Source organism: Hydra vulgaris, chromosome 12, assembly GCF_038396675.1.
Source record: "Hydra vulgaris chromosome 12, alternate assembly HydraT2T_AEP".
NCBI lineage: Eukaryota > Metazoa > Cnidaria > Hydrozoa > Anthoathecata > Hydridae > Hydra > Hydra vulgaris.
The window spans coordinates 76,596,062-76,611,335 of NC_088931.1; the positions used below are offsets into that span (position 1 = coordinate 76,596,062).

At 29.6% G+C, this 15,274-nt stretch overlaps 1 protein-coding gene across 1 annotated transcript; it reads left to right on the plus strand.

Moving 5' to 3' along the window:
* The first annotated feature begins 2,857 nt into the window (after positions 1-2,857).
* LOC100200320 (carbonyl reductase [NADPH] 1) lies at positions 2,858-14,084 on the plus strand. The gene is made up of 2 exons (XM_065814499.1): positions 2,858-3,468; positions 13,683-14,084. Exons 1-2 carry the CDS (start codon positions 2,973-2,975, stop codon positions 14,033-14,035), a joined length of 849 nt encoding a protein of 282 aa, XP_065670571.1. The 5' UTR covers positions 2,858-2,972; the 3' UTR covers positions 14,036-14,084.
* The last annotated feature ends 1,190 nt before the right edge of the window (positions 14,085-15,274 follow it).

Genomic DNA, 15,274 nt, shown 5'->3' on the forward strand with positions numbered 1-15,274 from the left:
TGTGACTCACGTACAATGCACCCCAGAGCGACCAGCTTTATTGCTACTTGACAATCATGAATCGCACATTAACCTAGATGTTTTGGATTTTGCAAAGGTTAATGGATTTGTTATGTTGTCCTTTCCGCCTAAATGCTCACACATGAGGCACATGGATGAATGCAAATAAAGGCAAAATAATGACTATTGATGACATTCCAAGCTGTGTACGCTATGCATTTCCTCTGGCAATGACAATGAAAAACATTTGTGCATGGTTTAAAGTCAGCGGAATTTGTCCATTCGATCGCGAAATTTTTTTTTGAATGTCGAATATATGCCTTCAAAAGTTACAGACCGCCTAGAACCAGCAGTGACTATGGTACAGTTTGAAGTTCCTGCTTTAGCTACTTTCAGTCAAGAACTTACTGTCTTGGCTACTGGTAATAATAATAACAACATTTGTGATTTTTTATATAAATTTCGATTGTGACATGTTGCCTTTATTAAAATGTAGAACCAGATATTACTGAGCATATCGGACCATTAACTCCAAAACTTCTCAAAACTCCAAAAAAGACGAGATTGCCAGAAACAAAGTAGCAAAGATACAGACTAAAACTGCAAAGAAAGTGCCAGAAAAGAAAATACAAAAATTACACCAAAAAAAGTCTATTCTGTAAAAGATAAGGTTATTAAAAGGAAACGCGAGACAAAAAATCTAGAAACCGTAAAAAGTCTTCATTAACCAATTATAGCGAGCAAGAAACAGCATGCATATACTGCCGAGAACTGCTTTGTGAGTCTAATTTTGAGAACTGATTTTTATATATATTTATATCTATCTATATATCTATCTATCTATCTATCTATCTATCTATATATATATATATATATATATATATATATATATATATATATATATATATATATATATATATATATATATATATGTGTGTGTGTGTGTGTGTGTGTGTGTGTGTGTGTGTGTGTGTGTGTGTGTGTGTGTGTGTGTGTGTGTGTGTGTGTGTGTGTGTGTGTACATATAATATACTTGTGTTATGTTAAAGTGCATTTTTTGTAATTAAACATGCCGTATTATAAACTTTTATATTATGTTTCAACTAACCCCATTGTCTGTTTCAACTAGCCCCAATGGTGGGGTTTATTGGAACATTTTTTTACAACTCTCTAATCAAAGATATATTAAAAACTACATAACTAAATTTAATCATTATTAGTGAATATTGTGTGCTTTAGTAAGTAGTATTAAGGCAATAAAAAAAATTTCAAAAAGTATTTGCATTTTGGCCACAAGTTCACAAATAAAAAAAAACGTTCCAACTAACCCAGGTCTCCCCTAAGTCAAAAGCATGCATCAAGATTAGTTTATAATAAAGATTAATTCAGCCAAGCTGAACTCTTACTAAATCTTAAATCTTGAATGAACAAAATATTTACCAAGTCAACATCTATCAAAATGTTCTAATAATGCTTAAATACGAACTTGGATTACTCCCATCGCATTTTTTAGATAACTATTTCAAATTTAACTATTGTAGATATACCACAAGAGCAACAGGCAACTTCATAATGTCTTAAAGAACAACAAAGTTCTTACGGTTTTTTATTTCCTACCAGGGTGGGTACTTAAAAAACAAAATAATATCCAAAAATATAGAACTTAAAGTATTAAATAGTTCTGCCAACTTAAAAGATAAATTAAAACACCTCATACTTAATATCAACAATTATATCGACATGTACTAAACTTAATAACAAAATTTATACTAAAATGCTAATGTGTATTACTGACTGCATATTTTTGACTATATATAAAAATAAATTTTATTTAACCATTTAAAGAGATACTCAATGATAAAACTTCATAGAATTCCAGGAGTTTTCCTTCACAACGACATGTATATGTCTGAAGTAACAAAAATTTCTTTTCTTTTGTTTCTTCTTATTTTTAAAAAACACTGTAATTTCATGATGAGAAACATTAATTTTAATTCTTAGTTAAATCACGTTTTATTGCGTTACGTTATACTTGGTATTATTATGTTATACTTTATACCTTGCATTATATTATGTCAAATAATTGTAACGTAGCGAAGTGTAAATTTACTGAATTAGTAAACAAACAAAAAATTAATATTAGAGTGTTTCAACTTTTTTTTTCTAACTTAACATTTAATTTTTTCCGCTCAACGTTTTTCACTTAATAATTTATTAAAGAAAGTTCAAATAAAAATAAATTTAAATTAATATCTCTTGTCAAAGTTTTGTTAAATTAAACCATTTAAAAATTTAAGTTATAGGTCATAGACTTTTTAAGAAATAATTTCTTAAAGCATCTCGTTAAATTTTTGGCAATGAAAAAAAAACTTTTTTACAATTTTTTTCTTTTGCGTAATAACTTTTCGCGTTGACTAACAAAATAATAAAATTTTGTTAGAAATTAAATCGTAAATTAAAATTATTTGCACAATTTATAAATATAATTTTTTCTAACAGTTGAAAATATTAAAACACGTATATCTTAGGAACTAAATAAACTACAGAAGTGGTTGAAACCTTTTTGGAAATGAAATATATTAAGGAATTCAATGCATTTGAAATAAAAAATGTTTACATTCGCTATAAAAGTTGCCTCAACTCCCTACTAATGGCAAGAAGTAGGAGAATGTTGGAACTCTTGCAGAGATTTTTAGAGTATTTTAGCGCCTTATGTTGAATAAAAACCTCCACGGAAGGAAGCCAATAAACTTCTATTTCTGATTAGTATTTAAATTCTAAATGACGTCCTTAATGGTGACCCCCTAATACACGGCAAAAACGTTATTTGCACTACGGTCACGTGAACAACGTTATTGTCTTTATTCGCACGGTATCGTGCGTATCGACACTTATAAGGAAGTTAGATCTATATAAGATTATAAGGAAGATAGAAATTAGATCTTTTTTTATTTACTATAAGGCACTAAAAGATGTCACCGCGTGTTTTTGTAGTTACTGGATCAAACAAAGGAATAGGAAAATCAATAGTAAAACTACTTTTACAGGATAAAGAAGAAAAAATTGTGTACTTAACATCAAGAAATATAGAACTTGGACTTAAAGCTGAAGAAGAATTAGCTGCTTTAAACCTGCATGCTGAATATCATCAGCTTGATATCACAGATCAAAATAGCATTAATTCTCTCCGTGATCATTTACTTTCCAAGCACGGTGGTCTTGATGTGTTAGTTAACAATGCAGCCATTGCTTATAAGGAAGCTAGCAATGCACCATTTTCAGAGCAAGCAGAAGTTACTATTAATGCAAACTTTTTTGGTACAGTTCAAGTTTGCGATGCTCTCTTTCCTATATTAAAACCAAATGCTAGAGTAGTTCACGTATCCAGCATGGTTAGTGAATATGCTTTTAACAAGTTATCTGATGGTCGCAAGCAACAATTCAAAAACAGTGATCTCACTATAAATGGTAAACTTTTTTTTTTAATTCCTAATTTGTTGTTGATTATAATAAAAAAAGAAAAACTCTGTTTTGTAATGTATGGTATAAACTGTTATAAACATTTATTGCATTAAACCTAAAGCTTTAAAGTTCAAAAATATAATGTAAATTATTATATTATATCATATTTAGACTTAACAAATCATTGTTGACAGGCATGGAATCTTATCACTTAAAAAGTGATGAGATTCCATGCCTGTCTGAATCAACAGGACGGTAGGAGGCGCAATTATAAGCATTGAAAAATCAGTCCGAGACCATCATGAAAAAAACTCATAATAGTAGTCCTTATCAACCGTAAGGTAGTAGTAAATATGCAATGATAGAGTGAATCTGATACAGAAAAAATAATTGACTCCGGTGGCACTAAAGCTCAACATTTTTGTCTTTTTGAATATCTTATTCAGATATTTAACTTAGTGATTTATTTTCCAAACAATCCTAATCAATGAGATATAGTGAGACCTTACCTGAACCATCCAAAGGAGAATAAAGAGAAACTGGTTACAAGATTGGGTCAGAGACTAGACCCAAATCAAGGAGTAGAGTGTTTGGAAAAGAAATCACTAAGTTAAATATCTGAATAAGATATTTAAAAAGACAATAATGTTGAGCTTTAGTGCCACCGGGGTTAATGGTACTAAAACTATACCATTCAATGTGATAAACATTAAAGTATAACAATATTGGCTGGTGGATACAGAGAAAGCCTTTTTTGATTTGATCAGATATCGAAAAGAGTAAATAATTCTAACGAATCTGAAAACAACAATGTAAACAACTTTGAGCCGCAAATATGTGAAAGAGAAGATATAAATGCAGCTTTACAAATGATCAGAAAAAATAGTTAAGTTTTTTAAACATTCATCTAAAAGAAATTCCATTTTACAAGACTAAGTAAAAGTAGAGCATGGAATTGAACTCAATTACTGCTAGATTGGTGGACCAGATGGAATAGCATTGTGACAATGGTTAAAAGATTTTTAAAAGTGATGGGCGCAGTAAAAAAAGCATTAAATGAGTTGAACTCCCTAGAGCTATTTAACGATATTTATGTATCAGTTTTAAAAAATGTTTCCAACACCCTTCAACCAATCAAAATAGCTGATGAAGCATTAGGTAAACGTGATGCAAATTTGCTAACAGCTGATGCTATTTTAAATTTTTTGTTTGATTCCCTACGTAACAACAATGATGCAATTTCAGAGGAGACGTTACTAGCTCTGTCTTTTCGCGTTAAAGTGAAGAAATCAAGATCTTGTGACTTTGATTATATACCTCCAAACGCACAATTTACATTCAACTGCTACTCCTGAGTTACCTTCATCTTCAAAATCCAATTATTCGTTATGCAAGTGACATTTATTAGATTATTCTGTGAAGATGTCAATATTGGAATTGAAAGTGAATCCTCTAAAGAAAATAATTGCTTAATATTTACAAATATTAAAGGCAGATTGACAATAGCTGCAATAAATGCAACATATAAACCTAAAGATTCTAACAAAGACCTCAAAAAAGTTCAAATGTATGAGAATACAGGAAATATTACAAACAATTTAAAAAAGCTACTTGATGCCTTAACTTGCATACAGCCAACCTCAATAGAAAGCAAGAGAGTATTTTCATTGTCGTCTAATTTTTGCTCAAAACAAAGATCATCATCTCAACTCTATGACTCATCTCTAGACTGCCTCACAATTTTAAAAAGTTATTTCCTAACCAATTAAATTTAAAATATGTTTTCTTTAAGTAAAATTAATTTTTCTCAATACATGTATTACAAATTTTCATTATGCATACAGGGTGGAGCAATTTTCTAAGGGGAAAAAAAAAAGACTCGAATTGATATCTATTAAATTATATAATAAAATTTAAAAAATATTTTCCGATTTTGATGAGCTCTTGAGCTTCCTCTTTGGATTCTAAATTCTTGACAGGTCCTAAAATTTTTGAATTTTTTTTTCTAAACCATATTAAGCTTGGACTCAAAAAAAGTAGAAAAAGATGCATTTTTTCTTAAATAATAATTTTATTTAATAAAAAAATTTTGCAAAAAAATATACCTAAATATACCTTGTTTTGTTACAAATGGGGGTTTTTTAAGAAAAAAATGACTCTTAAGAAAAAAATGATTTTTTATTCCTTTATTTTTGAATAAAAACAAATATTATTTTCAAAATCAGCATATTATTCTGCTTCTTTTGAAAAAAATTCAACGATATTAGACCCGTCAAGAATTTAGAATCTTATAACAGAATCTACTTGTGGTAGTGGTAGAGCGCTCGCTTCATAAGCAAGAGGTTCTAAGTTCAATCCCCACCACATCCCTGGTAGTACCGCACTTAACTTGTTTCTCCACGCAGCGGCTTAGTTTGTCAAGGTTCGTGTTTCGGAGTTATAGAGTTGAGAGAGGGTTATAACCACAATTAAGTAGCCTCCTCATCTGTAGTGGCCTTCTGGGCCTTAGGGAGGTGAATTAACAACAACAAAAAAATGTAGCTACAGAACTTAGATTACATGAAGTGATGAAAGAAATCAAGGTTAATGTATGGTAGAGTAGACACCTTTTAAACAATACCAGTTGGAATCCAGTTTGAAAGCATTGACAATAGATTGAAAAAAAAGATAAATACATTAACAGCTGACAGTTACGAGTAACATGCAAGTAGTGTACTGGGATAAATTTTTAAAATATTGGAGTCACCTAAGAACTATACCATTTTGCAGACTTGGACAGCGTCCAATTCATTAGGGTACTTAAACGTACACAAAATTTTTATAATTGCCACATCAGAATGTTGAGCACAAACATTTCTAAAGTTAAAAAAAAATAATGAAATTCTAAAAACATTTTGGGAAAACAAAAATGTTCATCCATCAACAGATACACAAGCTAGAAATGTTGAAGATAAATTCAATAAGGTATGTGATAGGGGGATATCAAATAAGCATTCCTTGAAATGAGGATCCAATATTGTTACCAAACAGCTATGAAATAAAAGTAAATTGGTAAATAAGTATGGAAAAACCGTTTAAAAGAACACCTGAGGTGGTCGAAATTCACAAATAAACAATCAGAGTTACTTATAAAAAAGTTATATATAAAACATATGACTACAAAAATCAATGGATTCTTCCAAACTTCAGTGTCATAAAAGAGACTACAAAAGTCAGAATCGTTTTTGACACTGTTACATAATGTCAAGGCATTTTGCTGAATAATGTGATATATCAAGAACCAAATCTGCAATGACATCTCTGTGTTGTTCTTATGCTGTTCCGAAAAATGCAGTTGCTTTGCTGGTTGCGTTCAGAAATGTACTTGCAAATTGAACTGAATCTAAAAGATCAATGGTATCACAGATTTCGGTGGATAAAGATTTCTAAACAGCCTGAGTTATTTGAGTTTAAAAGAGTTGTATTTGGCATCAATTCCAGCCATTTTTAAACACAGTTTTTTTTATAAAAAAACATGCAGAGAAATATAAAAAAAAAGTTTCCACTTGCTGTGGAGACTGTTGATAAGTGTACGTATATGGACGACAGTATGGATTCTGTTGAAAATGAAGAAAAAGCAGTTAAACTCTATAACCAATTTACATAAGTGTGGAAATAGGCTGGAATGACTGCAAGAAAGCGGTTCTCCAATTCAAAGAAAGTGATGGAATACATTCCTTTAGAATCAAGAGCAGCAAAAATAAATATCAACATAGAAAACTTACCTGCGGGTAAAAAATTGTGCGTATTATGGGAAGCAGCCGAAGATATATTTACATTTAATTACATTTTACCACCCGAACCAGTGACAAGTAAATGACTGCTTTTAAAAAACATCTTAAAACTCTTTGATCTACTCAGGTTATTGTCTCCTTTTGTTATTTAAGCGAAATTATTATTTAAGGAACTATTAAAATTTTTTTAATCTTTCACATAATGGTCAACACTTCTCAAAATGTTGTTGGAACAGTTTGTTACTTAGTTAATTGTTATGAAATTAGCATATTGTCAAGTTCTGTTGTTTTATCAAAACCTATGTCGTTGCATTGAACTTTTTTTTTTTTTTTTTTTTTTTTTTGTTATTCACCTCCTTAAGGCCGATAAAGCCACTACAGATGAGGAGGCTACTTAATAGTGGTTATAACCCTCTCTCAACTCTATAACTCCGAAACACGAACCTTGACAAACAAGGCCGCTGCGCGGAGAAACAAGTTGAGCGCGGTACTACCAGGGACGTGGTGGGGATCGCTTTACCACTACACCACTACCGCATCAACCAACTCAGTTGGCTTTCCAAGATTAGTGTTAATGAGTGTCATGTTAGGGTTGAAAGTAAAATAATACTAGGTTAGATTATAAATTATGGAATAAAATAATACTAGTTAAGGATACTTATACTTTGATGATTAAATCTGAAGTAAATACAGATGGATGGCGTTTACAACCACGAATAACACAAATCTCAGCCTTGTTACAAAGGTTCCTAATCAACTGTAATAAAAAATGTTGATCATTTGGAACACTCTCAACTGAGGAAATAATGATGCAAAAATGGAATTAAATATAAATGCTCAGAAGAAATCATATGCAGAAGACAATTAAAAAGTAAAAAAGAAGTATTCTAAACTAGCTGTTTAATAAAGTTATTGCCTCGAATAGATGAAAGTAGTTTGTTAAAATGCAATAGTGATTAATAACATTAGTATGTAATTAATCAACTATCAATAATAATTACCATACATTAACCTTAAAAATGCTGAATTTCTCCATTCTATAAAAGAAAGTCAATTACTTTAGCCAGAAATAACCACATAAACAAGGTAATTGCAAAAGAATGCCATGATGCAGGACAGCACATCTGTGGTGTAAATCATATTCTGGTTGAGTTGTCTACCAAGTATTGGGTAGTATCTGGAAGAGAAGAGATAAAATAATGGAAAAGGAAGTGTTCAAAATGCAAGCTACGAAAAGCAAAGTCAGCAACACAGATTATGGCATTTATATCAAGGAAATGTATAATAATGTAAACCTCTCTAAGCGTCATATATTGACCTTAAATATTACCTTAGCTAATGAGTTTGTTATTAGCCAGTTTTGTAAATAAGTAATTAAAAAAGTTAGAAAATAACTATAATGTCTCTCTGGGGAAATATTACATAATAAAATATATTTTGACTTTGTTAATTGATATTAAATTAAAATGCTACTATTCTATAAATATTTACATGATTATATATACCACATTATGGTATACATGGTCATGTAAAATTTATAGAAAAGTAGAGTTTTTGTTTAATATTGATTAGCAAAGCCAAAATATATAATGCTAAAATATTATTGAGTTTTAATACGCACTTTCTCACAAACATTCATAACCAAAGTTTTTTTTTTCAATGTGCATTGCTTTGTAACACTAAATTGCATTTGCCATTCAATAGACTATTCAGTATTCAACAAGTTTCTGCATATCTTTTAGTAATCTCTTTACTTGATTTATTTACTAAATTATTTTTATTTAAATTATTGTCATTTTTTTAATATAAACTGATAATTCAATATAAATGCAAACTGTCATTTAAGTAGAACTTTTTTCATTCAAAAATTCTTGTTAAATCCTGTTAATTAACCAAGACTGAGATCCACTGAATTAGTTTACCTTGAACTCTATGACTTTTTGACTTTTAAGGCCATCATTGAGGAGGATTCTTATCAAAAGCTTATGCAAAATTTAAGATTATCAGATTTATGCAATCTCAATTGTCAACAAATCCTGTCACCTACTTTAAAAAAAAAAAACATAAATTGGTCAAGTATCTTACATTTTCGATATTAAAATATGTTGACAAGATCAGACCATATAGTTTCAAAAGGATAGCCTACACAACCTTTCTGACTAAAAATATTGGAAAATGTTTAGTGACATTTTCTCTGATCTGTGTCTTGCCTGTTTTTATTCAAAAAAATTATACTGTTTGGGTCTGGATATTAGAAGCTTGGTATGACCAAGGTCTTGCTGATCTCTAATTAGATTGCTTAAAATGAGACTTTTTGCAAACCTGGCCCCAGCAAAATTATAAGCTTTACCAGGAGTTGATAGCTAGAGTTAGAAAAAAATTTATAATACTTTATATATTATAATTTTATACTAATATTTAATATTTATTAAATACTGGCTTATATTTATATATTTTTAAACTCTAATTTACCTCTAACAAAGTTGCAAGCGACCACTATTAAGTTATGAGTTACTTTAAAAAAAGCGGATAGGTTAAAAAGCTAGGAAATAGTTAACTGAAGACTTTAAAAGTTGTAAGTTGTATAAAAAAGGAAAAAATGAAGATGGGCAAGACCTAAACGGTTTTTTTGATATGCAAGGAGAAAAATTGTATTAATAAAAGTTTTTATAGCATAAAGGGACAGATAAAAAGTTTTTATAGCATAAAGGGACAGTAAAAAGATGCAACTTGTTGAATAAGAAGCCAAGTAAGAATGAGTTTTGGTTTATCGTAATAAAAATGATAGCTCGTTTGAACATTGACTACGATTAGAGAAACAGCATAAAAGAGGAACGCTAAAGCCTCATGATAATGATCATGATCATGATGTTTATATATGGCCAATTCCATAGTTCAGTGACGCATCATGCGGAGAGATTTTTTTTAATAGAAATTTTTCTATAACTCAAAAATAATTTTTTATTACTCTAAATCAATCTTGAATTAAAATTTTATAATATAAACTAAACACAATTGTATTAACATAACACTGCTACATAGCAAAAATTAAAACATGAGTTCAGTGACGCAACGCTGAAAAAAGTGTTTTTTTATCAGCATACTTTTAAATGAAGCTGAAATTTTAATTCTTGCTTGATTTATTAGCTTTTTTTGTTGTAATTTATTCATTTGGCAATAAGGTAGTCATAAAAAAAGCCACAAACAATAAAGTTTTCATATCGTTTTATTTTACAGAAAAAAAACTATCAGTTCAGTGACGCAACGTTTAGTGACGAAACAAAAAGACGAAATTAAAATCATTTTAAAAAGTTTTGTTATTTTGTAATAAATTTTAATTATACTCAGGTGAAAATAGCATCGGAACAACGTTATCATTCTGAACATAAAAATAATGTGATTTTGATATACCTTTGATTTTTCTTGAATAACTTAAAATTGAACTGAATCCAAGTTCATTTTTTTGTTGTCTTGTATCGTTTTCTGACATGTGAATTACAGATATTTTCAAATCTTGTAATGCTAACGCAAAATCTGCTGCTGACCTGATTTCGTATTGACTAGTTTTAACTCTCAGGGCTACGATTCGCTTAACAGTAGGTCCTATTCCGTCAACCACTCCTTTTCCGTGCATCGCTGCAAAGAAATGCCAGAAGAGTTTTTTATGAAAACGTTTTTCAAACACAACCATTGCAGCCATAATGCTTTTGTTTTTGAACTGAGAAGTGGCATTATCGCTGAACATGTGTATTTCTTTGACTTGATCAGGAATAAAGTGAAGGATTTTGTCAGTGTACGGTATAACGGAAGACTTAGTATGATCAGTTGAATCTGAAACTATGGCAAATGTTTTTAACTCAATTTTCCAGACTGCTAGGGTCATGATAGAAACTTGATTTTGACCAAAATGAGCCGCCTGTGGCTCATTTTGATAGAAACACCTAGCGTTTTCAGCCCAGTCAACTTGGATTACCGCAATTTCAGAATTAACACTCATCAAAACCTCCTTCAGTTTATTAAAAATTGTTGATTGGTTTTTCTTTACAAATGCGTGTTTAACGAACTTATCACGCATCGCTGATATGTGTTGGATGAGTTCTGTTACAGTAGACTTTTTTGAAATTTTTTCAATGTTTGCATATGTTTTAGTTTCAGGCTTTCTCCACTCGTCCCAGGATACTTCGAAACCAAATGTATTAACAGTTTGCAAGTGTTTATCGAACTGTTTCATACCTTTGCATGCAACGCATTTGTCATAGGCGCAATCGTATGTGTACGGTTCACAAACAAAGTTATTTATCATTTCAGATCCAACTTTGATTGAAGGCACTTGAATTGATTTTGTTAATGCATTTAAGGCAAATCGCATATTTTCATGCAAACTACAAACACAAACATTATGCGGAAATTTTGTAACTGATTTTACATTGCGTGGACGAAGGTCGCAAAATTTGCTGAGTCCAATTTTTATGTGCAGATGCTTTTCCTTGAATAACTCGAAAGCTTCTTTTAGCGTATAATATAAATGACGTATCTGAATATTGTTTGCTTTTCCGTCAGATAATTGAATTCGAGTGACATCTTTTTTGTTTGGTGATATTTGGGAAACTTCATCTTCATTATAAAAGTTTACAACTGCTAAAACATCGCTTTCAGAAAGACCATACAGCTTTGAACATGCTGGAGGTAGACCCGAATTATCTTTACAAGCAGAGCTATTTGAAAGACTAGAAAGAATTTCAGATTGTTTCTCCTTTGAAGTTGGTAGTGCTTTTAAAACTTTTTTCAATGCTTTTCCTCTTTGTTGAACGTTTTTAAAAGATGAGCTTGGTCTTTGATATTGATTTAAAAGTTTTCTTTTTAAAGCGCGACTTTTTAAAACTCTTAATTTTGCTTTAGCAGCATAAGCTGCTTTTTTATTAGGATCGGCTTTCAATTTTTCTCGATATCTCTTAGATCTAACTCTGGATATTTCTTTCTTTTTATCAGCATTCCGAGAAACATAATAACATAAACATAGCTTGGTATTCTGCATAACGTTTTTTTTTTACTTCTAATTTTGATTCCATTTCTTAAAAATTTACAACTTTATAAGAAAATGTTAACATAAATCCAAAAGTTTACTAATATTTACTAATAGCCCTTCACAATACTAAAATGCAAAAATTTATTCGAATTTGAAAAATTTGAAAACCCACAACGAAATCTGAACTTTTGGATGATATTTTGACTTCCTTACCGCGCTATTTTTTAAAACGCTAATTATCCCGTCGATGGGTTCAGTGACGCAACAGCTTTTAAACTATAACTATATGTTAATACAATGCTTTTTGACTAACTGTTTTTTTAGTAATAAATAAAAGTTTACATTAAAATATATAATTTCTAAACAAACCTCGCCTTAAAGCATAATTTCATTGCGATAATTAAACTTTTTTAGCTTCTAGTTCAGTGACGCAACGTATTTTTTGCAGATGTGTATGTGACAAAAAAACACTTGAATTATTTTTAAAGAGTAAAAGTTTTTTTACTCAAGACATATATGTAATCTCAAATATTCTTTCTAAACAAAAATATGTATATGTTTTGTTTAAAATATTGCAATAACTCGCGCTCAAATTTTACTCACTTTTTCGAATAATAAAAAGAACAAACAGTTGCTAACATTCATCAAATTTATCTACTCGGTTCAAACATTTTCTACTCAAAATTTATTATAACAATAATTTTAAGGTGTTTAAACTATAATTAAAGAAATAAAACCTTTTGAAAAAAGAAATTTTTAAACACGAAATTTATCTCTTCCATCGTGGAAATAGCCATATGCATATATATACAAAATATAACATAAATTTTGAATTAAAAAAACATACTTTAGGATGTATAAATGGTTATGCAGCCCTGGTCACAAACCCGGTCCTAGCTATATTTTATCAAAGCCAGCCCTGGCCTCCGTCAAATATCAATCCCGGTTGCTTACTAGTTAAAAAATATTTATAAATCTTCCTAATTTAATTGCTTCTCTAGTTCCTAAGAATGTACTCTTTCCAATATCTGATAAAATCAAAAATTTGCTTTCTCTTTATCCACCAGCCCATATTGTTATGGGTAACTTTAATGCTTATCACATTCAATAGTATAGTTTTAGTACCATTGACCCCGCTATTCATCAATAACACGAACTAAACTATTGGTTTGAGTGACCTGCGCTTTTATACTTGTATTGACTTTTGGATAGTTCGCGAACGTTTAAATTTTATTTAGAACTTTTATGTAAAATAAACTAAAGTTTATAAATAATATTTTTCTAATCGTTTTCCAATTAACAATTTTAATTTTGTCTAAATGTATTAACTGTTGTTTCTGTTATGAAATCTTTTTTTTTTTATGAGAGAAAATAATTAGAAATTATTTTGTGAGTGAATATTTTTAAATTTTTTTTTATAGGACTTAAAGATTTACTTTTGTTGTTTGTGGAACATGCAAAAAGTGACACATTAGTCGAAAATGGATGGCCTAAGACCGCATATGGAATGTCTAAAGTTGGTGTTTCCATTTTAACACAACTCCAGCAACGGAAGTTTGACAAAAATCCTGAATTAAACATTACTGTTAATTCTTGTTGTCCGGGTCTCGTCAATACTGATATGACTGGTGGAAAATATGATAACATGTTAACTCCAGATGAAGGCGCTGATACGCCTACTTATCTTACTTTGCTTCCCGTCGGAGATAATTCAATGCCAAAGGGTTGTTTTTATAAATTAAGAAATCCTGTTCCTTATCCACCATCCTCATAAGATAAAATTTGTACATCGTTTTTTTTTTAATAAATTTGTCAAAAGAAAATTGGTTATTGTTGTTTAATTAAATTGTCCTTAGGCATATATTTCAGCGCTTTGCAAAGTATTGTGAGGTGCCAAATAAACGTCGGTTATTTTTTGACGTGCTTTGAACGCTATTTAAGAAATATTCTTAGTATAAAGTTTTTTTTAATGAAATAGTGTGTAGTGCCTAAGTAAAACCGGGTCTTATTAAAAACCAAGTTTGGCTGCTTTTTAATAGGGTACCGTTTTGCTTTCGTCACGCATATATTGAATAAATTAAAACTAAACTAAGGATTCTGGGGTCGAAATGCGTACAAACAACTCAAAAATGTATAACAACAACAATACAAGTTGTTCAGTTTTCGATACTTTTTGAGTTTTATTGATTACAATGAAAGTTTTCATTATGATTAGTAAGTTAAAATTTGATTTTTTAAAGCGTTATTACTCCAAGATTTTATTTTTACCAGTAGTTGAATTTCTTTGGCAATAAGTAAAGTTGAATAAATTAATGAATTTAATGAATCTAAATACGCTCAGGGTGGGTGTATTTTCCAAAAGTTAACTAATTACCCCTCTTTCGTATTAAGCACCTAAGAGTAAACGAATTAACAAAAAGAATTAGACAAAGTCAGAAAAATATTAACCAGCTCTCTAAACATTGACTGTTAAAATGACACTTTTAAAATAAAAATATATTTAGTTATTAAGTATATAAGTTTCTTTTTAAAAATTGCGAGCAAATAAAATAAGTACATATTTACAAAAATGTTTATAAGTTTTAATTCATAATTTTTAAGACAGCTTAAATTTCAACTCTGAAAAATTTGTTCAAAATGGTTTTTAATCTTTTTAAATTTACTTTTTTTTTTTTGTATTAGTACTTGTGAAAGGATTATACAAAGGAATCTTTATATATACATATAAGAAAAAAGTGAAAAATTGCAATTAGCAAAAAAATAACAAAATAAATAAACAGTTTAATTTGTAAAAACAAAATTTAAATTTTACAAATATAGTCAAGCACACAAGCATTGTTTATACAAAATTTACCTATAATAAAGTAACATAGACTAATTAAGATGCTAATGCCAATAAATAAAGCATTACTCCATCAAATAATCCGAACTTTTGATTGAATTGCTTATTTTAATCTGAATCTAAATAAATGTGTTGATTGAATTATTCAAAATAAACTCGTGCTTTTTACAA